A 24,270-nucleotide genomic window follows, 5' to 3' on the forward strand; every position below is an offset into this window, starting at 1 on the left:
AGTGCATCATCAGAAAGAAATGTGACCATTAGCCACTTGTAGTGTACGTAACCACTCAATCTCATTAAAATCAGATCTAAGTTCTCGCTGCCACTAAACAAAGATCTGAGGACATCTCATTTTGGGTTATGTCAGAACGACCTTTCGCGAACTTTGACCGACCACTGAAATGACTAACAAGAAGTCGACATCAGCCAAATAGAAATCAGCTTTCTGGGGCACTCGTTTCAACCTGGCGACTTCCATTTCAGACTTTGCTTGAAATATATGTTGGAACAGTTCTCGATTAAAATTTTGAAAACTGAACAAACGAACAGTCCGGAATGTCTAATATATGGTTGAGATTGTATGGCAACGCCTCCTCCGTTCCAATGTTTATCCCTCGGAAGCGAGAGAAAGAGCAGTCGTACCGGTGTTAACGTTTTCGAGGTTGCATAATTAGAAAACACATTCCGACTGTCACTTTCATGATCTGTTAAGTGACGCTTTGATTGGTCGGATGAAATGTCGTTCTGACGTGACCCGTAATGGGATGTCCTCAGATCTTTGTTTAGCGATAGCGAGAACTAAGATCTGCTTTTAATTAGATTGTGTAACCACTGACCTGTAGTGAGTTCTTGTCATTAAACAATATATCATGTGACTAACCATGGGTCCGGGTAGTACTCAGAACCTATCCCAGACCTTGTCGGCTTGAATACTGCTAGCATCTACGTTATACAAAGGGGCTGTATAGAATCCGCACAACAAAGAACAGCAATACTTGGATATAGATCACAGACTTATTTTATTTCAAGTCATGAAACACTAGCTGTGATAATACAGATGTCAGCTGCCAGCTTATTTGAAGCAAGTCCTTCTCCAACAATGGTCTTTCAGATCTAAATTTGCTGGCAATATCTTTTTACAAAGTTAGCTCTGTAAATGTATCCCTGAATTCCTTATTGTCACCATGGCAGAACACAGACACTGATCTCAGAGTGTTGTTTCAAAATGTAGTCCTGGATGTTGAGTCTTCGAAACACAAATAGATCCCCTCTCACACTAACAACACCGCATTGATGCAGCCATCATTCTCAGGGTTGTTGGTAACTTGTGCATATTTCCCTGGAAGAAGACACAAGAAAAGATTAATATCTATTCTTGTTGGCAATGAACATGTTACCATGGTGATGATTAGGTGATCAGCAACATACACAGACACATCATGTCACAGGCAGCTATCCTGAAATACATCCCACACTATTGTTGAGGTCAGGGGCTGTTTCATGAAATGATCTTAATGATGAGATTGTATAAACCTTGATGACCATTTTCTGCCTCCACTCCCTTGGCATGTGAGTGAGTTGGGCTTAACATCACTTTGAACAGTATCTAAGTTATACAACGGTGAGTCAGCTTTATGTGTCAGGAGGTGAGATTGGGTTTAATGTCGCATCCAAGTGTGTGTGTGTGTGCGTGTGCGTGTGCGTGTGCGTGTGCGTGTGCGTGTGTACTTGTACTAGTCCGGACTGATGCCAATTTATAGTGCTAGCCCACTGAGATACCATGCCGCAATTTAACATGAATACCCCTCTCAGACACAGTATACTGACTCCGAGCCGACCAGTCCTTGTTTTAGCCCCTTAATGACAGGAAAACAACAAGTACCATCTTTTATCGTCTTTTGGTATGACGCAGCCTGGAATCCCGGACCTTCCGCTCTCTGAGCTGATGCTCTACCACTAGACCACGGAGGCGGTCTTAGGTGGCATGAAAGACCCAAGTGATGCAATCCTGACATGTAGAGCACCAACAAGAAAATTTATAAAACATGAATTAAACTGGTCTTGGCAAAACCAATCTATTCCAAATAGCCTGCACACTATATCTATGAAGGCTATGCTGTACATACCCCATACCACCTTTCCTCCCTGCGTCACTAGACCAAGCTCACTGATGTTAACCTGCAAGGATAGGATAATGTCAGTATTTGTGTTAAATACATAAAAAACAGTAAACAACCATGTCAAACACTGTCTGAAATTTGAGTACTCTTATCGTGTTCATGCTTCTTGATATTTAAGGCGTTACTTTACACATATGTAACATGTAAGGGTAAAGTCAATGTCCTGTGTACAGATGTTATTTTAATAGTCTGTAATCTGGTCTGTTTGTTTGTTGTTTAACGGCTTAACTCAGAAATATACCAGCTATATGACGGCGATCTGTAAATAATCAAGTCTGGACAGACAATCCAGTGATTGACATGAGCATCGATCCACGCAATTTGGATATGATGACATTCATCAACCAAGTCAGCGAGTCTGACCATCCGATCCTGTTAGTCGCCTTCCTGTTAGTTTGTTTGTTTGTTGTTTAACGGCTTAACTCAGAAATATTCCAGTTACATGACGGCGGTCTGTAAATAATAAAGCCTGGACCAGACAATCCAGTGATTAACATCATGAGCATCGATCCACGCAATTGGGATATGCTGACAAGCATCAACCACGTCAGCAAGCCTGACCACCCGATCCTGTTAGTCGCCTCTTACGACAAGCATAGTCACCATTTACGGGAAGCATGGGTTGCTGAAGACCTACTGGTATTCTACCCCCGATCTTCACGGGTCTATTCTGGTCTCTGAGATCTCATGCAGTCCTGTTACTAATAACATGACACAATGAATGCTATCCTTACAAAATTGCAACCTGTTTGCACACTGTTCGACTGCCATTCTGTCAGTGACCAGCTGGCAATTTGGGCATGCAGACTCGGTACACTTATCTAGATGTCACCATAATTTACTTGAGGAGTTTGACAGTAGCCATTTTGTCCTTCAAGTATGCTTACTGTGTCCTGTGTCATGTCATCAATGGAGCAGAAAATCCAGTATTTGTTTAATTGTTATTTAGTGCCTCGCTCAGCAATATTCCAACTATACGACGACAGTCTCTAATAATTGAGTAAGGACCAGACAATGCACCAACCAGATCAGCGAGCCTGACTACAAGCATTGATTGCTGAAGACTCGGACTGTCTAATTGAGTAAGGACCAGACAATGCACCAACCAGATCAGCGAGCCTGACTACAAGCATTGATTGCTGAAGACTCGGACTGTCTAATTGAGTAAGGACCAGACAATGCACCAACCAGATCAGCGAGCCTGACTACAAGCATTGATTGCTGAAGACTCGGACTGTCTAATTGAGTAAGGACCAGACAATGCACCAACCAGATCACCAAGCCTGACCCACTGACCTGGTTAGATGCACCTTTCGTCAAGCATTGATTGCTGAAGACTCGTACTGTCACATGGGTAAATCCAGTATTTAGATACAGACATTATAAGAAGAAATGAATCCTGCTTTAATACCTCTACAATTGTTCCCTTTGTAATAACGCCTAGTGATGTGTACATTGTAGAACTTGGGTTCTTCTTAACACCAATTATGGGAAGACAGAATGTGGCTTTCAGCTCAGGATGTGTGACATGTGCCTTTCGGAATCGGAGACCCTGAAACAAAAAAACTTGATGTCACTCCTGATACAGCAATTATGATGTAAATGTATAGTCACTCACTCACTCAGTCGCATGTGTAAATGTACAGTCACTCACTCACTCAGTCGCATGTGTAAACGTATAGTCACTCACTCACTCAGTCGCATGTGTAAATGTATAGTCACTCACTCACTCAGTCGCATGTGTAAACGTATAGTCACTCACTCAGTCGCATGTGTAAACGTATAGTCACTCACTCACTCAGTTGCATGTGTAAATGTATAGACACTCAGTCGCATGTGTAAATTTATAGTCACTCACTCACTCAGTCGCATGTGTAAACGTATAGTCACTCACTCACTCAGTCGCATGTGTAAACGTATAGTCACTCACTCACTCAGTCGCATGTGTAAATGTATAGTCACTCACTCACTCAGTCGCATGTGTAAACGTATAGTCACTCACTCACTCACTCACTCAGTCGCATGTGTAAACGTATAGTCACTCACTCACTCAGTCGCATGTGTAAATGTATAGTCACTCACTCAGTCGCGTGTAAATGTATAGTCACTCACTCACTCAGTTGCATGTGTAAATGTATAGACACTCAGTCGCATGTGTAAATGTATAGTCACTCACTCACTCAGTCGCATGTGTAAACGTATAGTCACTCACTCACTCAGTCGCATGTGTAAATGTATAGTCACTCACTCACTCAGTCACATGTGTAAACGTATAGTCACTCACTCACTTGCATGTGTAAATGTATAGACACTCAGTCGCATGTGTAAATGTATAGTCACTCACTCACTCAGTCGCATGTGTAAACGTATAGTCACTCACTCACTCAGTCGCATGTGTAAACGTATAGTCACTCACTCACTCACTCAGTCGCATGTGTAAACGTATAGTCACTCACTCACTCAGTCGCATGTGTAAACGTATAGTCACTCACTCACTCACTCACTCGCATGTGTAAATGTAAAGTCACTCACTCACTCAGTTGCATGTGTAAATGTTCCTGATAACCTTCTGATAATCAGTTGGGAAGGCCTCTATAAACATGTCCGTGTTTTATCTCCTAATGCCAGCAGACTATCTTCTTTTAACATTGTTTAGTATGACACAGCCAGAGATTGAACAACCGACCTTCCACACACTAGGCAGACGCTCTGTCCACAGTCATGTGTCTAATAGACTAAAGGTTCATCATGGTAAAAGTACACATATTTAATACCTGTCAGCGTCAAGAACAAAACAATTCCCTCCACATACAGTAGGTGCAGAATTATGTCATAAAGACAAGTCATTATTTTCAACTGCCATTGCAAAGCCCGCAAAAGGACATGGATTGAACGAGTAAAAGTATGCACACCATAGGTCGAATGAATCTTTCAAACTTGGGAGGTTTTCTTGTGAAGCCTTCTCCCACAAATGTAACCTTGGTGACCATTCTCTTCCATGCTTTCCCTGGAAGAAGATAACAGTATGAAGACATAATGGGCATTTTACATGCATTTTAGGCATATAAGGCATAATGGTCATTTTACATGCATTTTAGGCATATAAGGACAGCAGACTGAGATGAGCAGCAAAAGCATTCAAAACAAAAACGCTTCCCCAGGATAAATCGCTTCGGCTTGATATCTCCTGGAAGATATTGTGATGACATCAGTTACCAATCAAAGGACATCACTGATCTCTCAGCCACTGAAGCTGGTTAGCTCCACTTTCTACATGCAAGACACTGGTTATTAAAGTTGTATGATTGACTTTGGATGATAAATACCATCTCACCCTACTGTCTTTTGATATCAACACTCGTTGATAAAAGTTTGAAACTCTTTGGTATGGCGAGTGTTGATGTATTTTAAGATGCTGAAAACCTAACATAACCGTAGAGATCCAGGATTCAAACCAACAGACATAAGGTTTCTGGTGTGCACAAGGGACGCAACTTTGCACAGTGAATTGTGGCACCTTAGATGACTGGCCCACCCACGTCCCCAAAAAGCATTCAGACCAGCATATATGATTTCTGTAACTCTAAACATACAACTGGAGAGTTTCAAGTGCAGATGAAGATTCATCATCCAGAGAAAGGTTCTTACAAATAAATATACGCTGCTTCAACAATGTCCACAACACTTATCATGCTTATGCTTCAATTAGTTTATACTTACGTTTAGTTTTTCCAGTCTTGATTACTTTGAAAACTTCTGATTCACTCATTCCTTTAACTTTAGGAAGAGGAACATCCCACTTGCCCTGAGAGAAAATGTTACATTAATATCACATCATGATAAATGATCCTAAACTAATCCGCTTATTAGTTTTCACTGAAAATTAAATACGAATATCATAAAATAGTTCTTAATGGTATCAAAAACTAAAATGATCATTGGAACAATCAATTAGATATTGATATAATAGCCAATACAAGCATCAGAAAGATTCAAAAGACAATACTGAAGGACCCATAGTTGAAACAAAAGAAAAATTACAGGACAAAAAAGTGCCTATTAAAATACTTACAGCTTTTTCCTTCCTCTTCTGTTTAATCATGTTAGACAGGACCTTGGCCCTGGACTGGCCTTCTCTGTCCAGCAAATAGGCCGGCACTGCTCCCTGAGGAACCTCATCACTCTTCTTCTGCTTCGTCTTTCTTTCCTCGTGCATCTTGATGCTAGAACAATGTCAATGGTTGGCTGAGTGAGGGAGTGAATTTGGTTTAACACTGCTTTCAACATTATTTCAGTTTTATGACACCGTGTCATGTGTTGGCTGAAGTCTAGTGCCATCGATATAGCCATAATGAAATGTCCTGTTATTGACATTGTCATATTACTCTTTCAAAGTGGCATCTATGCTAGCAGTCTTTACTAGCAAGTGAGTGAGTAGGACAGCAGTTTAATTATATAGGTGGTGGACACTGCTCCATGTTCGTTGGTAGCTGGTGATAAGAATGCAAAAGGCTTTTCAGCCAATTTTTTGTTCTTCGGTAGGTTTTCTGAATATGATCAGAGCTCCAGATAAGCTGCGTATCTGCGCAAAATATGCATCAAAAATGCAGAAATACGTAGTAAAATAAAATCCAAGCGTATCAAATACGCAACGAACATTACAGATTCGCTACAAAAAAAAAACTTGTGCGTATCATCAAAATATTGTGAAGTAACCCTGCGTATTCGATTAGCAAATCAGCAACTTATTTTGAAATTATAAACGGACATTCCGTCAACCTTGCCAAACTCCACGATGACAGTTACATCATGATCATTTGCCATCACACTTTCTTGTGGAAGTATCGTGGTATTTTTTAGTCCTATAAAGCTCTCGAACCCACACGACACCAGTTTGCAGGGACTAGATGAATAGTGTTTTTAAATATTTAACTTAAATACCCACATGTGTAAAAACTAGTGGGTAACAGAAATTTGAATACCCAGATAGAACTACTGATACCCAATGATTTTAAAATGCATGGGTAAAATACCCATAACACCAAAAGCTTATCTGGAGCTCTGTATGATGCCATTTGCGTTGTGATGGGATCGTTTAGCATGTACCTATTACCTACTGTATCCTATTGTCTTGCATTTTTTACACGTATTTGGCAAAACAGTTTTGTACTTGGGGGAACAAGTGGATAGTTAAACTGTCAACACGGTCAAGAGTTCAAATGGGACTTACGTCTTCTTCATCTGTATTTTTTCTGAGTGCCTCTTCTTGTTGTATAATTTGGCTCTGAAAGGAAAACAGAAATGTTCAAGTCAATCTAAACAAATGGTTATCTTAACTCAAGCTTAACACTTCTTGCATAATAAACAATAAGAAACCAGATTTTAAGGTTTGAACACAAACTTAAGTCTCCAAAAATCTTTGTAATTTTTCAGCATGTTCAGTCAATTCACATGTAGTCCGGGGTCACGGGTGGCCCAGTCGTCTAAGGCGCCGCGATTCGCTGTGCAGAGTTGCATCCCTTGGGCACGCCAGAAACCTATGATTGTGGGTTCGAATCCCTGTTCGCCCCGATTGTGTTTCTAGGTTTGTCAGCACCATACCCGTGCTCGTGGGTTTCACCGAAGTGGTAAACGTCTGAGACCTGCATCACTTCGGGCTTTCCTCCCACATTAAGCTGACACGCCGCGATATAACTGGAATACTGTTACAAGCGGTGTTAAACCCTACTCACTCATTTCTCTCACATGTAGTCCAAGCTGTACTCACTTTATACCCCTCAGCTTCTTCGCTTTCTCTGCCAACTCATGGGGTAGACGACCCTCCTTTTTCCTCCTGAAAGGTTTCAAATCATATTAGAATTTGAATTGTTACATTTGCTGGCAATTGACATGATTGATAGAGGATATTTGTGTATTTCAATATCTGACATCTAAAATTTGTTATTGAAATTATTGCCAAAAAATATCACATCAACTTACTTTCTTTCTTCATAGTTGAGTCTACGTCCATGTCTCTTTTGGTGAAGTTCTATATGCTCGTTCTGTGGCTGTAAACAAAACAAAAATCAAAAGCTGTCAGATAGTTGTCAAAGTTTTTAACTTCCAACCTCAAAAATAATTCATCATGATTACCAAGTTAAAAGAAAATTCTGACAACATGAAATAGTTCATGGTCATCTAAACAACAAGTTTGCACTTTACAGGGCTTTGAAGCTAAGCTAATGATTTAATGTAATTAGACAACACTCAGGAGTAATGCACTTTACAGGGCGCACTTTTTCAGATCCAACTAGTGCTGTGGGGGCTTGAAAGTGCTTCCCTGGCTCCCCGGTTGAACTAATTAATGTGTTAATTAGCTGACACTCTACCACGAGCGCTATCACATGTAATCAGTGCTTGTTTAACGGGTCATTTCACCTTGAAGCCACACCCGCCATGGTTTATATCAACATGACGAACCAATCAAACAACGCTATGGTGTATAATGATGTGTTTCGCATCACGTTTGATGCAATCACTCTCATGATTAGTCAAAGACTACCAGGATTAACGCATTGAAAAGGTAAGAATTTATGGCTCACCCTTGCTCTAAGCAGGCTAACCCTAAGAATCAATAAGGGCTGTTGGATTGTAAAGGTGTGTCAGTTACGGTATAGCGAGACATCGGTTGCACTATAGCGCGGTAATTGAGCGGATGGTAGTGCTTGGGATGCGCCTGGTAAACTGCATTATTGCCCAACACTCTACAAATTGCGCGATCATAAATAATTAGTGCTCCATTACCAACATGACCAAGTGATCAACAACCAATTGTTTACCTTCATCTTGATGAGCACTGCCAGTATCTATTATGTGTCCAGAGATCGGAACACGAGAAAACTTTTACAGCTTTTCCTCAAATTACATTTGATTATTTGATTATTGGTTAAAAGGTATAGCTAACCATTACCCTTCCTCACAACTAACCCTAGGATCCCTAAAGGGGTGCTTGACTCTGAAGATCTTTGTAAAGGGCGCGTTTGATTGTCACATCGTGCCCTAACCCCAAGGATCTTGCACTCTTTCCGACTTCTATCTTGGCTGGGGATACACACTAAGGCTTACAACTATGTACCATTCGGAATATTTGCTGTTTTTGAGCTGGGAGATGCTACCCGAGATGTAGGGGCATGTCTTGACTGTAGGACCTCATCGCAGCTCTCCCGGTCTCCGCTGGGGCCTTGCTACCCGAGATGTAGGGGCATGTCTTGACTGTAGGACCTCATCGCAGCTCTCCCGGTCTCCGCTGGGGCCTTGCTACCCGAGATGTAGGGGCATGTCTTGACTGTAGGACCTCATCGCAGCTCTCCCGGTCTCCGCTGGGGCCTTGCTACCCGAGATTTAGGGGCATGTCTTGACTGTAGGACCTCATCGCAGCTCTCCCTGTCTCCGCTGGGGCCTTGCTACCCGAGATGTAGGGGCATGTCTTGACTGTAGGACCTCATCGCAGCTCTCCCGGTCTCCGCTGGGGCCTTGCTACCCGAGATGTAGGGGCATGTCTTGACTGTAGGACCTCATCGCAGCTCTCCCGGTCTCCGCTGGGGCCTTGCTACCCGAGATGTAGGGGCATGTCTTGACTGTAGGACCTCATCGCAGCTCTCCCGGTCTCCGCTGGGGCCTTGCTACCCGAGATGTAGGGGCATGTCTTGACTGTAGGACCTCATCGCAGCTCTCCCGGTCTCCGCTGGGGCCTTGCTACCCGAGATGTAGGGGCATGTCTTGACTGTAGGACCTCATCGCAGCTCTCCCGGTCTCCGCTGGGGCCTTGCTACCCGAGATGTAGGGGCATGTCTTGACTGTAGGACCTCATCGCAGCTCTCCCGGTCTCCGCTGGGGCCTTGCTACCCGAGATGTAGGGGCATGTCTTGACTGTAGGACCTCATCGCAGCTCTCCCGGTCTCCGCTGGGGCCTTGCTACCCGAGATGTAGGGGCATGTCTTGACTGTAGGACCTCATCGCAGCTCTCCCGGTCTCCGCTGGGGCCTTGCTACCCGAGATGTAGGGGCATGTCTTGACTGTAGGACCTCATCGCAGCTCTCCCGGTCTCCGCTGGGGCCTTGCTACCCGAGATGTAGGGGCATGTCTTGACTGTAGGACCTCATCGCAGCTCTCCCGGTCTCCGCTGGGGCCTTGCTACCCGAGATGTAGGGGCATGTCTTGACTGTAGGACCTCATCGCAGCTCTCCCGGTCTCCGCTGGGGCCTTGCTACCCGAGATGTAGGGGCATGTCTTGACTGTAGGACCTCATCGCAGCTCTCCCGGTCTCCGCTGGGGCCTTGCTACCCGAGATGTAGGGGCATGTCTTGACTGTAGGACCTCATCGCAGCTCTCCCGGTCTCCGCTGGGGCCTTGCTACCCGAGATGTAGGGGCATGTCTTGACTGTAGGACCTCATCGCAGCTCTCCCGGTCTCCGCTGGGGCCTTGCTACCCGAGATGTAGGGGCATGTCTTGACTGTAGGACCTCATCGCAGCTCTCCCGGTCTCCGCTGGGGCCTTGCTACCCGAGATGTAGGGGCATGTCTTGACTGTAGGACCTCATCGCAGCTCTCCCGGTCTCCGCTGGGGCCTTGCTACCCGAGATGTAGGGGCATGTCTTGACTGTAGGACCTCATCGCAGCTCTCCCGGTCTCCGCTGGGGCCTTGCTACCCGAGATGTAGGGGCATGTCTTGACTGTAGGACCTCATCGCAGCTCTCCCGGTCTCCGCTGGGGCCTTGCTACCCGAGATGTAGGGGCATGTCTTGACTGTAGGACCTCATCGCAGCTCTCCCGGTCTCCGCTGGGGCCTTGCTACCCGAGATGTAGGGGCATGTCTTGACTGTAGGACCTCATCGCAGCTCTCCCGGTCTCCGCTGGGGCCTTGCTACCCGAGATGTAGGGGCATGTCTTGACTGTAGGACCTCATCGCAGCTCTCCCGGTCTCCGCTGGGGCCTTGCTACCCGAGATGTAGGGGCATGTCTTGACTGTAGGACCTCATCGCGCTCTCCCGGTCTCCGCTGGGGCCTTGCTACCCGAGATGTAGGGGCATGTCTTGACTGTAGGACCTCATCGCAGCTCTCCCGGTCTCCGCTGGGGCCTTGCTACCCGAGATGTAGGGGCATGTCTTGACTGTAGGACCTCATCGCAGCTCTCCCGGTCTCCGCTGGGGCCTTGCTACCCGAGATGTAGGGGCATGTCTTGACTGTAGGACCTCATCGCAGCTCTCCCGGTCTCCGCTGGGGCCTTGCTACCCGAGATGTAGGGGCATGTCTTGACTGTAGGACCTCATCGCAGCTCTCCCGGTCTCCGCTGGGGCCTTGCTACCCGAGATGTAGGGGCATGTCTTGACTGTAGGACCTCATCGCAGCTCTCCCGGTCTCCGCTGGGGCCTTGCTACCCGAGATGTAGGGGCATGTCTTGACTGTAGGACCTCATCGCAGCTCTCCCGGTCTCCGCTGGGGCCTTGCTACCCGAGATGTAGGGGCATGTCTTGACTGTAGGACCTCATCGCAGCTCTCCCGGTCTCCGCTGGGGCCTTGCTGGACATATTTCCATACCAACATAATTATATATCGACCATCTGCGGTCATGTATATCACGTGTAGGTTCTAAGTCTTACCATATTGACTGTGTGTTAGTTGCTTATGAATTCAACAAGTGTTGAATGTGTGGTGCAAGTTATTCACAACACAGTTGTGAAATACACCAAAAACAACACGCTGACACTGTAAAAAGGAAGTTGAACCATGCGCATGCGCTTGACTTTATAAACGTCTGAACAGTGATTTAGAGTTTATTTCGGCCCCTTTATGTGTGGGCGTCTTATATAGGCATGATAACGATTTTGTAATTATCCAAAAAGGTGAAACTAATGACAGAAATAGCAATCTACTTTGTGATGTTCTAAGTTTGAAAATCATTATTCGAAAATGTTTACACAATTTTTATGTTATAGGGGCAGGCAACTCTTACATATTTCCGGTTAGGAAGAGCGAGGTAGTCTCATTTTAGTCATTTATGTAAACATATTGCCCTTCCTGCTGATTGTCATGATTTATTGATTAAACAAATACTTTTGAAAAAGCGAAATTGCAGTCAAAGTACCGTAGCTCGCCTCCAGATGTGACTTATGCCCTCACGTGAAGTCTCAACCAATTCACTTTTATGGATGCATTCTTCCGACTACGCAAGATAGACAAACAAACAGTGTATGTGGTAATAAGGAACCCTTGAAATCGATAGAATTTGCAACTAAGCGAGTATGGCTCAACATCCTAGACTTCATCTGTCAACCTAATTTTTGTATAGACCTGCTTATCAGAAGGTCGAATGACTGCCTTAAAACTCAGTAATGGATTTTTCTTTTGAAGTGTCATGCTTGGATACCAGGTATATGTTGATTGCATTCTCAGATGGGCAAGACAGTTGTATACTGCATGTAGCTTTATGGTACTATTATTGGTTCCAGCTATATCATCACATTATATGTTTTTTTTACATCATATGTTTTTGGACAGCCATGTTTATTGCGATTATTCACCCTATTACAATGAGTGTGGCGTCACCCTTTCATTGTAAATATTCTACTCGCAAGAAAGATTGTTACCCTCTAGAACAGACTATGTAAGGCCAGATATCACCCTGATATTATTTGATTTTGGTTATACATTGTAATTACTAATATAGTCACATTAGTGCATTTTGTGAGGCTGAAATCATGATGGGAATCATTTTTATTCCAAGATTTACAAAAACTTTTTCTGATTATTTTTCTCTTAGTTCAAAAGAACATTTTGAGTATTTTTTATAGTAAATATGCCGCAGAACTAGACAGTGATTTTTCTTTAGAAAGAATTCAACTTTCAATAATGCTGAAAGTAGGAAAGGTTTGTCAATAAAGGTTATTGTCATGATCATTCGAAAACTTTGTTATTGATGATTGATATAACATGAGTGATCCAGATGTTAAAGCATGACACCCACCTCTGGTGCCTAGGAGGTTATTACACTAAATCATGATACTCACCTCTGGCGCCTAGGAGGTTATTACACTAAATCATGACACTCACCTCTGGCGCCTAGGAGGTTATTACACTAAATCATGACACTCACCTCTGGCGCCTAGGAGGTTATTACACTAAATCATGACACTCACCTCTGGCACCTAGGAGGTTATTACACAAAATCATGACACTCACCTCTGGCACCTAGGAGGTTATTACACAAAATCATGACACTCACCTCTGGCACCTAGGAGGTTATTACACAAAATCATGACACCCACCTCTGGCACCTAGGAGGTTATTTCAGGGAAACCAACTCAATTTTCTAAGCACTAGCCTGAATAGTGATGATATTCTGGCAGAATATCAATAATAAAAACGTTATCATGCCAGAATGATATTTTAACATTGTGAACATGGTGAAATAGTTTCAAACATGTTGATTCCATCAAAATAATATTTTAATACCTCATTTAAGCAATTGTTTTTCACCCAAGTGATTTTTTTCAGTTACAGCAATGGAAACCGATGCTCCATCTGATGACGGTGAAAGTGAAATACCTATGAGATTGTGTTCAATGGCCAGCATTCCAGATTCTCTCCTCCTCAGTATCTTCAGTAACCTGGTTGCGAAAGATGTCTTGAAAGCTTCTCAGGTGTGCAGTCGGTGGCGAGCAGTAGCATACGATGAGAGCCTGTGGCGACAGCTAGTGTACAGGAAGTGGAACATCAGTGGCAAGATCGCTCCTGGGTACTGCTCCTGGAGGAATGAGTACAAGCGGCTGTATTACTACGCGCCTCTCGTCTGGAGTGAAACACTCACTGAACACTCAGATGAAGTTCTACATGTTAGCTTTGCACACAATGGCTCTCTGTTTGCTACCACATCAAAGGATTGCTCGGTGAAGGTATGTATGTCATGGTGTGTAAAGACTATGTTATTTTTGTCATGTTACATCTACTGACTGGTGGTGGCACATGGTCCTATGCACAGTGCACAGGTCACAATCAGGTGAAGTTAAGCAACATCAATCGCGGAGAGTTCTTGGATGGGTGACCGCGTTCAGCAGCTAAAGCACATGCAGCACAGGTGGTGTCTCCTTGGGGAGGTGACTTTGTTTGAATTGTGCCTCTGTTCACCCAGCAGTGAATGGGTACCCGGTAGGAGGAGATGGCAATGTGTTTGTTAACCTTCGAGCGCCTGACAGGCAGCGTGGGTTGTGTACTCCCCAGGGAGCTGAGAATGATTGTTGAGTGCACACTGATCCATTGACTCGCTTACTGTACATGCCAAAACGTCTACCTTTTGTTCTTCATGCCAAAACGTCTACCATTTGTTCTTCATGCCAAAACTTCTACCATTTGTTCATCATGCCAAAACTTCTACCATTCGTTCTTCATGCCAAAACTTCTACCATTTACTATACATGCCAAAACTTCTACCATTTGTTCATCATGCCAAAACATCTACCATTTGTTCATCATTCCAAAACATCTACCATTTGTTCATCATGCCAAAACATCTACCATTTGTTCTACAAGCCAAAACGTCTACCATTTGTTCTACAAGCCAAAACGTCTACCATTTGTTCATCAAGCTAAAACATCTACCATTTGTTCTGTATGCCAAATCTTCTACCATTTGTTCTACATGCCAAATCTTCTACCATTTGTTCTACATGCCAAATCTTCTACCATTTGCTCTACATGCCAAAACTTCTACATTTTGTTCTACATGCCAAATCTTCTTCCTTTTGTTCTACATTCCAAATCTACCTTTTGTTCTACATGCCAAATCATCTACATGCAAACACAGCCCAAGAGACAGCCATGCTATATATAAACTGATAACTGCAACTGGAATGATTATCAGAGAGAGCTTAGTTTGTAATGTCAGAGTTAGGAACTACCCAACTAGTCTTGTGTATTTGTTCTGTAGATATTCAACTCAGTTGAAGTTAAAAGGATCCATTCATCTTCTTGTTGGTTGTCAGGTCTGGCAAGTTGGGTACCCTACAAGGCTGAAGTACAGCTATGACTTCCGTGCTGGGTACAAGTGGGACTTCACTCAGTTCTCCTGCTTCAACGAGGCAGACACCATGCTCCTAGTCTCCAGCGTCAAGAGCACAGAAATGGACAGAAGGGGATTTGTGGCAGTCTTGTCTGTCCAACACAGTCAGTCATAGTTCTCTCTTTGTCTTGAACAAACTCAGCTGTGTAAGATTCCAGTGGACATACTGCAGTGTATTCGAAATGATTGAGGTCTTGATATTTGCTGCATAAGGATTAATCAATTATGACAAGAAACCCTTGACCATTCATTATTTTGAAATACTTTCTGTCATATCGGCCATGCATTTTCTAATAATATGTTTATGGACACACAATACAACTGTATAGCATTTCAAATCAAGTTTTGTGAATGTTAAAGCTACATGGTTAGTGCCCACTTCAAGCGTGAACTTGAAGTCCATATCACTTGCAGAGGGGTGAGGGTGGGGAGCTTACTCACTCACTCTTCCACTTGTGCCACGAACATGATGCTCTTTACTTAAGAAATAAATCATGAGTGAAGTTGTTTGTTGTACAAGAAAACACTGCAAGGAGAATAAACCAGGAGATATCAAGATTTTGTACACCTTTCTTAATGTTGTTAATAAGTTGTACAAGCTTTAAAAACATTTACCCATATTTAAATAATGATGACTCCCCGAAACAACCCAAGCTTGGCAATGTCGGCAACTCCATTTTATGTACAGGGGGGTTAAGTTTGGTATTCTCACAATTTTTACGTCGATTATCTGCACCTTTTCTTCCAAAACCAATTGTCATATTTCTCCCACTTTTGGGTGTGACCGCTCGGCCATTGCCTTCATCTGCACTGTACAGATAGATCTACGAGGAACAACAAACTAGACATTTCCCTCTAAAAAATAACATTATCCAATTTATAATGTCATCAAGTTGCGAGCTCTTGTTCGAATTTGCAGAAATGACTTCATGATGGAACAATGTTTTGTTGTAAAATAAACTTTATTCTTAATTGTCCTGCAATTTATCAAGTAGCTGTCTTTTATATGACGATACAAAACCGCGAACCAAGGCTCACTCCTGTATGAATCAAATCGTCCAAGCTCGGGGTCAATACAAAGAATAATGACCCACCGAAACACTGGACATGACCCAAGTTGTATGAGTGTATGTAATTTGTTCTAGTTTCAGAGTGAGAACTACACATAAATAGCAATATATCATGTTTCATAATACTTTCAGATTTCCAGCTACTCCGAGTGGTATCCATGGACCCGTCCCAGTTGTTTGGAACATGGCTGAATGGCTGCACCTTCTTGGGAGGGTCCCTTGAGATTAGTCTAGACAGATTTGCTACTACTGTCCAGATACAAGCATTTGAGGTAAGAAGTAGTTTTAAGAAGACACTATTCTGATTGGTCAATACAGAGTATCAAATCACATAACCCTGATTTTGGTCAGGACGATCTCCGTGGTAGATGCCCGGAGAGCGGAAGGTTGTGGGTTCGATCCCCGGCCACTTCATACCAAAAGATGTTAAAAGATGGTACTTGTTGTAACCCTGCTTGGCATTAATGGGCTAAAGCAAGGACTGGTCGGCTCAGAGTCTGTATACTGTGTCCGAGTGGGGTATTCATGTTAAACTGCAGCATGGTATCTCAGTGGGCTAGCACTATAAAATCAGCATTAGTCCGGACTAGTACAAGTAGCCACACACACAGTTTACTTGCACCAATCTCTTTACCTCAGAAACAATTGGACATGACATATTTAAGACTGAGAAGCTTCCACAGATCTGTGAATTTCTGCGAGTTTTAGTGACCACAAATTTGTTAAAATCTGATGGCTTCAGGGGGCCAAGCTTCCCAACACCCCAAATTATGGATCATGCTCCATTGAAAAGAAGTTTCAGCTGAAAAGGAAAATATCCATTCTCATCCCTGTGTGTTTCAAGTAGCATATTTTATCTGTACTTGAATCATAATGTTTAGGAACTGCTATCAGAGTTAGTTGTGACAAGTAGCATATTTTATCTGTACTTGAATCATAATGTTTAGGAACTGATATTAGTTAGTTGTGACAAGTAGCATATTTTATCTGTACTTGAATCATAATGTTTAGGAACTGCCATCAGAGTTAGTTGTGACAAGTAGCATATTTTATCTGTACTTGAATCATAATGTTTAGTCACTGATACCAGAGTCAGTTGTGACAAGTAGCATATTTGTCATGTTCCAGGTTAAGGATGTCCCACAGCTGCTTCCAGCATCTGCATCGGTTGAGACCCACTCAGGCCTTGCTCTGTTTACATTCTGTAGTGAGACAGCCAGTCTCATCAAGTTTCTCACTGTCGTTAATGTGCCATGCAAAGGTATTTCTCCTATTCAGGAAACCGAACTTGAAAATATTGATGAATCTGGGTGTTCAGTGATTAACCATGAACATGATGAATGTACGAAAGAAGACGTGTATCCTTCTGTTGCCACCTCATCAGGAAACTCCAGCAAAGGGGAGCAGTTCTGTAGTAATATTGTGATACAAGAAAACGGACACCCACTGCATATGGATTATTTGGATGATTCAGAAATGGAGGAGGAACCGGAAGAAAAGTATGTTACAAAGCGAAACACGAACACTCACCCGAAGAGGACTGTAACATCAATGCATCACTTAAAACTGAGGAACTTGATATATGTGACAGGGGAATTTGCAGTGGCTCTGCACCAACTTGGGTTCAAAGATATTTCACCAAACACAATTTCTGACATTGTGGTTGAGCGGACGATGGAGTCAGTTGTGACTGACCTTGACAGTATTCAGAGCCACATGGTGGTGAACTATAGCAACCAGGACATCGAGATGAGGCGGATTCGCAAACCTGACATGTCCGATCACATGATTGATCTGAATGGTCATGTGACCGGTCTGTGTCTCTCTCAGGACAATCGGTAAGAATGGCATTCTTTATCTTCTAATTTCTATGCTTTCCTTGCTAACTACATCAATGCTACACCTTGCTAACTACAACCAGACATGACAGATTAACTACAGTCATATAAAAAACATTGTGTGTTCTTTGAGTTGTATATTTAATATCAAAGGGAATCTTGGTAACAATTGATTTCGGTCCCAGGCATTACGACCATTGTGCCAACAGCAAATAAAATACGTCTATGTGATCCTGTATCATACTGATACCAGTATAATATATGGGGATTTGTTTGACTGATGATGGTTATATCATAGACATTGGGACTGCCTCCATGGCCTAGTGGTAGAGCGTCCTCCCAGAGTGCGGAAGGTCTGGGTTCGATCCACTGGCGCGCCATACTAAAAGACGTTAAAAGATGGTACTCATTGTAACCCTGCTTTGTGCTCGGCATTAAGGGGCTAAAACAAGGACTGGTCGGCTCGGAGTCAGTATACATGTACTGTCTTTGAGTGGGGTATTCATGTTAAACTGCGGCATGGTATTTCAGTGGGCCAGTGGGCCTTTATATTGGCATTGGTCTGGACTATCACAAGCAGCTTCACACACATACATGCATGCACGTTGCTATATAAGTGCAATAATCTTGGACGTGACGTTAAAACCTCACCTCACCTCACCTCACCTCACCTCACCTCACCTCACCTCACCTCAGACCTTGATTAGTGTTATGACTGAAGTACTGTTGAAAGTGTCACAATAATAGTAATACATTTTTGTTAAAAAAACTTTGGCAAAATTGGGCATCAGACCAAAATTACATTTTCTGTATAAGGGCACAATAAGGCAATAAATCAAACATTTATAAAAAATGTAAGACAGGAGGCATTTTATTTTTAGATGTATTTTTTAAACACACAATTGAAGGCGTATAATCATGATAAGTTTATGGGTGTGATTCACATGACGTATGAATGTAACAGTTGTTTGGTGACACTTCTCAACATTTAATAGGGATAAGATATGTCTTTCTATTTAAATATACACTTGACATTTTATGAGAATCAGTTTTTGTGTATCGTGGAAAGATAAAAACATCCCTATCACAAGTGGAGTAGTATACTTAGGGATACTGACAGTGCTGGTGTTTTGCAGGTATCTCTTTGTAAACTGTCGACCGTGGGTGGGGAAGATCGATCGCAGTGACCCATGGGCAACACCAGAACTTTCCCCGGAGATAGAAGTGCGGGTGATTGACCTTCAGGACCTGAGTGACACAGGGGTCAGGTACAGAGGTCACAAGGGCTACTCCCAGTCCACGATGTGCTGCTTTGTGTTCCTGGACTCCAGTGAACACTACATCGGCAGGTGTGTAGACATATTAACTAGCTACATTTGAGAGAGACTCATATTGTATAAATAGTATTATCATACCTCCATATCAAAATGATGAGATCTGATTGGTCCACGTGATATTGATAAAATACTGTGTGTCATGCCTTGGAGGGGAATAAATTTCTGGGTTTCTGAGAGGCAGGATACATCCCCTATACCCTGCTTCAAAGCAAAAAGTCGAAGGTCTTTTCCCGAGTCAATGGAAGTTATGTGACACAGCACAAGCTGACCTAAGCTCCATCTTACAGCTGTTTTCTATCAATTTTGAATGTACCCCTCGTGATCCTGCTACAACTTATATTCTTGACTTCTCTCGCACATAAGTATTATTTCATTGGACAGTTATTATTCATGTTTTTGGTTCTTTAACATTTGAACTAGGCTCATTATGGTAGCTGATGAGTCCATGGGATTTAGAATAGGAAACACTGGATGATCAAAGATGGGTAAAAGAATTAGTTCTCAGGCAATGGTTTTTGAAAATGTGTGTGTGGGTGGTGTCTTTCTTCAGGGGGTTGTTCAAACTAGTATGTAACCAAATAAACAGTTGTGTAACCAAATAGACTACATAAATGGAATACAGTACTTGACTACGGTTGGACTTGGAACACGTGAGGATTTTTTTGGTTGTTTTTTTTAAATGGAAATAAAAACAAATCATGCGGCAAACTTTATTATGATGCAGGCGGTGCCTGAGAACCAAGAACATTTTTCTTTTAGCCTTATCTTGCCATTTATTCTGCTGCACAGTTGGCATGATAGCGTCCTTGCTGTAGTTTTATGTAATTACTGTAAAAGTGGTTTTGTATGACAACATTGGGTTGGTAAATTTCAGTTTTTTTTTATTGTTCACAGAGTTGGAGAGTTGGAGAGTTGGAGATTAATACAGTATTCCGCCAAAAACATATTTCGGATAGCATAGAATGGCACAATACACTCATTAAAAAATAAAATAAAAGGGTTGGAGTTTTCAGAGATTCTTTATCTTACAACTAATGTACCCAAATAAAAAAATGTAAAACATGTATACTGCTAAGTAATGCCTAGCAAACATGTATACTGCTTAGTAATGCCTATCAAACATGTATACTGCTAAGTAATGCCTATCAAACATGTATACTGCTTAGTAATGCCTATCAAACATGTATACTGCTAAGTAATGCCTATCAAACATGTATACTGCCAAGTAATGCCTATCAAACATGTATACTGCTTAGTAATGTCTATCAAAGATGTATACTGCCAAGTAATGCCTATCAAAGATGTATACTGCCAAGTAATGCCTATCAAACATGTATACTGCTTAGTAATGTCTATCAAAGATGTATACTGCCAAGTAATGCCTATCAAACATGTATACTGCTTAGTAATGCCTATCAAACATGTATACTGCCAAGTAATGCCTATCAAACATGTATACTGCTTAGTAATGCCTATCAAACATGTATACTGCCAAGTAATGCCTATCAAACATGTATACTGCTTAGTAATGTCTATCAAAGATGTATACTGCCAAGTAATGTCTATCAAAGATGTATACTGCTTAGTAATGCCTATCAAAGATGTATACTGCCAAGTAATGCCTATCAAACATGTATACTGCTTAGTAATGCCTATCAAACATGTATACTGCCAAGTAATGCCTATCAAACATGTATACTGCTAAGTAATGCCTATCAAAGATGTATACTGCCACATAATGCCTATCAAACATGTATACTGCTTAGTAATGCCTATCAAAGATGTATACTGCCAAGTAATGCCTATCAAACATGTATACTGCTTAGTAATGCCTATCAAACATGTATACTGCTAAGTAATGTCTATCAAAGATGTATACTGCCAAGTAATGCCTATCAAACATGTATACTGCTAAGTAATGCCTATCAAACTGCTGTATGTTAGGCGTGATAGGGAATTATTGTGGTATTATTTATTTACTGTAAATGTAGTATTGGATGTTTTGAAAATTTGATTGAGGCTAGTCATAGTGGATCAGTGAATATCCGGGGTAGAATAGGTCTTCAGCAACCCATGCTTGCCGTAAAAGGCGACTATGCTTGTCGAAAGAGGCCACTAACGGGATCGGGTGGTCAGGCTCGCTGACTTGGTTGATGCATGTCATCATATGTCTATTGCATAGATCGATGCTCATGATGGAAATCACTGGATTTTCTGGTCCAGACTCGATTATTTTCAAACCGCCATCATTTAGTTGGAATATTGCTGAGTGCTGTATTAAACAACAAACAAACAAACAAAGCAAAATTTAACATAGTTTAAGAAAGAGATGACATGGTATTTTTTGTTTCTGTCAACAGCGGGAGTGAGGACACACAAGCTTACCTCTGGGACCGCCATTATCAGTGTTGTCTTGGTGTGTTTGGACATGGGCCAGGTGTTGTCAACTCTGTTGGATTTAGTCCTCGAGATGAGGAATACTTTGTGACTGTGAGTGATGACCACACCATCAAGATTTGGCGATCAAGAAACAGATTAAAGCAAGTCATAGAAAATGCACAATCTTTGGATAGATGACGGAGTATGCAGATGATGAATGTCTTTCTCTTGTATGCTGTTTAATTTATTTTCCATGTATTTACTAAATTTTGCAATGTTGGAATTATTTCTACTCATATTTTTAATGTCGGTGATGTGTAGTCTGTAATCATCTATATTCTTTTGGGGCTTGAAAATGTCTCATAAAATATGCATCGGTATCTGCTTACATTCTAAATTTCATCAATAAATCAGGTTGAACATGATTGTTTTTTCAAGACCTAAATGTATGCATGTGATAGGAACATGAGAATATCAACATGTTATGTGTATGAAACAACATAATTATTTTATATCTATGATCTTTAAATTGTTATAGGACATCTTGCATATGATTTCAACATTGCTTCTCCTCTCATCCCCTTGATGTCTACATATAGCCGATATTGGTTTGCAACTAGTCAGACAGATTGAAGGTTGTGTGATGTTCGTGGACTGATAACCATTGAAAGACTTTCTAAATAAAAAATAATGAATTTGCAATTATTATGAGTAATAGCACATTGTAGCGTTGTCCTGGAAGCCTGTGGGTACCTGTGAGTCAGCAGCAGACTTATCAGTGGTCGATATTGTGAACATCCCTCTCCTGTTCATACTCTGTACCATTGTGACGGTATGTGACCATGTGACCTTATCTAGGTCGTGGGGACCCAGCCCCAGAACCCTCAGGACATATTGTTTCTTTGTGTTTCAAGCTTGTTGCTTGATCTTCTATACTTGTCTTGATACTCATGCTATGTGGTTCAAGGTCATTTTTTAGAGTTTGTATTTGAACATGTTATGATCCAAGTTCTGTTCAACATCATGAATGTGGGAAATAAATGTAAAATAGTGCTCATTCAGAACAGTGAGAAGATTATCTCACACTAATAAGAGGGATATCCCTTCTTGACTGGAATAAATTGTACACTTTGAGGTCGACTATGTAGGCAAAATATTTATCTATCAAAATATGTAAGGAAAAACAGGCCACAGGAACAGATCTTGTACTTTGATCAAAAAAATTAAGATTAGGAGATTACAACTTGTTGCTATGGTATTATGTACATACTCATACTGATGTGACGATACCATTTACAATGTATATGATAGTCAGAAAGTCTTTGTGCTTGACTGTGCAGAGTTGTGTCCCTTACCTGAGCTAGGATCTGTTGGCCATTGAATCAAATCCCAGATTAGCTGATCATGATCCTTGGTAAATGTCTACAACCAGGATCAAGTTTGTCTTACCTCTCGAATTGGCTGCTACACAGTGAGAGAAGTACTGTACTGTGTTAAACCCAACTCACTCACTCACTCTTGGAAGCTGTAATGGATATGCGTATGTCTTGCTCTGATTATCGAGTGAAGACAAGTTGCAGGTATCACATGATATCTCTCATTGTGTACAGATTGTAGAGCAACTGTAATAATGATGCTTGATCTTGTTTTGGGTTTTCGTGATTGTGATGAAAATCTTCATGTCTGCATGATGGATGTGGTTTTAATGCGAGTCAGGTTTTCTTTAGAGGTCAGTATATATTTATAATCAAAGTTATTACTGTGATTCTTTCATTGTTGAATTTTGTTGTTTAAGCTTGTTAAACAGCAATTCACCCTTTAGTGATGGCAAATGTGCTTCCCCCTGGCTGGCAGTGTGAGACTACTCACAGAAAGTAAGGGCATGCTTCTGGCTGTGAATGTTCTGGTTGGGTGATAATCCTCCATGTGTTATTGACACATGCATATTGATGCACATCATGAGTACACATGGAGTACATTTGTCATAATGTGATCACACAATTCGCTGAGTCGCATCTCTTGGCGCATACCAGAATCCTATTTGTTTGTTCAAATCCCAGATTGACCTGATTATTGTCCATGGTGTGAGCACCATGCCCATCAGTGTTAGAAATTGGCACTAGTCCTATGGTCCTTGCCAAACTGCCCAATAGTTAAGTTATCAAGGACAAGCAGCAATTTGCCCTTTTTAAGGGTTTTGCTTTATGTTATCATTATGAGGACTAGTGGGCTAAAACTGTTAGTTTCTATCGCTGCTCATGGGTTTCAGCCAAGTGATATAAATATCCAAGACCTGCATACTAGGTGCTTCCTTTCAACATCAAACTGACAGGGATGCCGTGATATTGGTGAGATACTGCTCAAGGCAATGTTAAACCCAACTCACTCACTCAGTGTGCTTGGGAACTGGTCCTTGTAAACACACTGCAAGGAGATGGGAACTTTATTATCATTTATGGAAGAGTTTGAATATCACTTCATCATGAAGATAAGACATGAGGGAAAGTGAAAGGGTAGGTAATGTCCTAACCACTGCATAATCCCTCACTATAAGACAGATGTAAGAAACAAATACTGTATTCAACGTAATAAGCGCCCAGGGCGC

At 41.9% G+C, this 24,270-nt stretch overlaps 2 protein-coding genes across 3 annotated transcripts; one reads left to right on the plus strand and one right to left on the minus strand.

Moving 5' to 3' along the window:
- Positions 1-768: 768 nt before the first annotated feature.
- On the minus strand, positions 769-11,734 carry LOC124150104 (ribosome biogenesis protein NSA2 homolog). The gene is made up of 10 exons (XM_046522025.2): positions 11,587-11,734; positions 7,928-7,995; positions 7,716-7,781; positions 7,179-7,232; positions 6,021-6,171; positions 5,669-5,753; positions 4,861-4,955; positions 3,360-3,500; positions 1,895-1,946; positions 769-1,107 (listed from the first exon to the last, which is right to left on the minus strand). The coding sequence occupies exons 1-10, from the start codon at positions 11,587-11,589 to the stop codon at positions 1,040-1,042; spliced, it is 783 nt and encodes a 260-aa protein (XP_046377981.1). The 5' UTR covers positions 11,590-11,734; the 3' UTR covers positions 769-1,039.
- Positions 11,735-11,927: 193 nt separating this feature from the next.
- LOC124150103 (F-box/WD repeat-containing protein 5-like) lies at positions 11,928-22,843 on the plus strand. 2 transcript variants are annotated; one of them, XM_046522023.2, is made up of 7 exons: positions 11,928-11,963; positions 13,481-13,878; positions 14,965-15,145; positions 16,244-16,383; positions 17,240-17,949; positions 19,086-19,298; positions 21,647-22,843. In XM_046522023.2, exons 2-7 carry the CDS (start codon positions 13,489-13,491, stop codon positions 21,861-21,863), a joined length of 1,851 nt encoding a protein of 616 aa, XP_046377979.1. In that variant the 5' UTR covers positions 11,928-11,963; positions 13,481-13,488; the 3' UTR covers positions 21,864-22,843. The 2 variants fall into 2 exon arrangements, with proteins under 2 accessions (XP_046377979.1, XP_046377978.1); XM_046522022.2 differs by having other exon boundaries at positions 11,935-12,175.
- Positions 22,844-24,270: the final 1,427 nt, after the last annotated feature.

The sequence above is a fragment of the Haliotis rufescens genome, unplaced genomic scaffold (genome assembly GCF_023055435.1).
Source record: "Haliotis rufescens isolate VD_foot unplaced genomic scaffold, xgHalRufe1.0.p SCAF_1, whole genome shotgun sequence".
In the NCBI taxonomy this organism is placed as follows: Eukaryota; Metazoa; Mollusca; class Gastropoda; order Lepetellida; family Haliotidae; genus Haliotis; species Haliotis rufescens.

Coding starts and splice junctions, on each gene's coding strand:
- LOC124150104 (XM_046522025.2), bottom strand. Junction 4,956..5,668: donor CAAGACTGGAAAAACTAAAC/GTAAGTATAAAC, acceptor ATCTTCTTCCAG/GGAAAGCATGGAAGAGAATG. Junction 1,108..1,894: donor GGGAGGAAAGGTGGTATGGG/GTATGTACAGCA, acceptor GTCTTCTTCCAG/GGAAATATGCACAAGTTACC.
- LOC124150103 (XM_046522023.2), top strand. CDS start 13,489: ATGGAAACCGATGCTCCATCTGATGACGGTGAAAGTGAAATACCTATG. Junction 16,384..17,239: donor TCCAGATACAAGCATTTGAG/GTAAGAAGTAGT, acceptor GTCATGTTCCAG/GTTAAGGATGTCCCACAGCT. Junction 19,299..21,646: donor AGTGAACACTACATCGGCAG/GTGTGTAGACAT, acceptor TTCTGTCAACAG/CGGGAGTGAGGACACACAAG.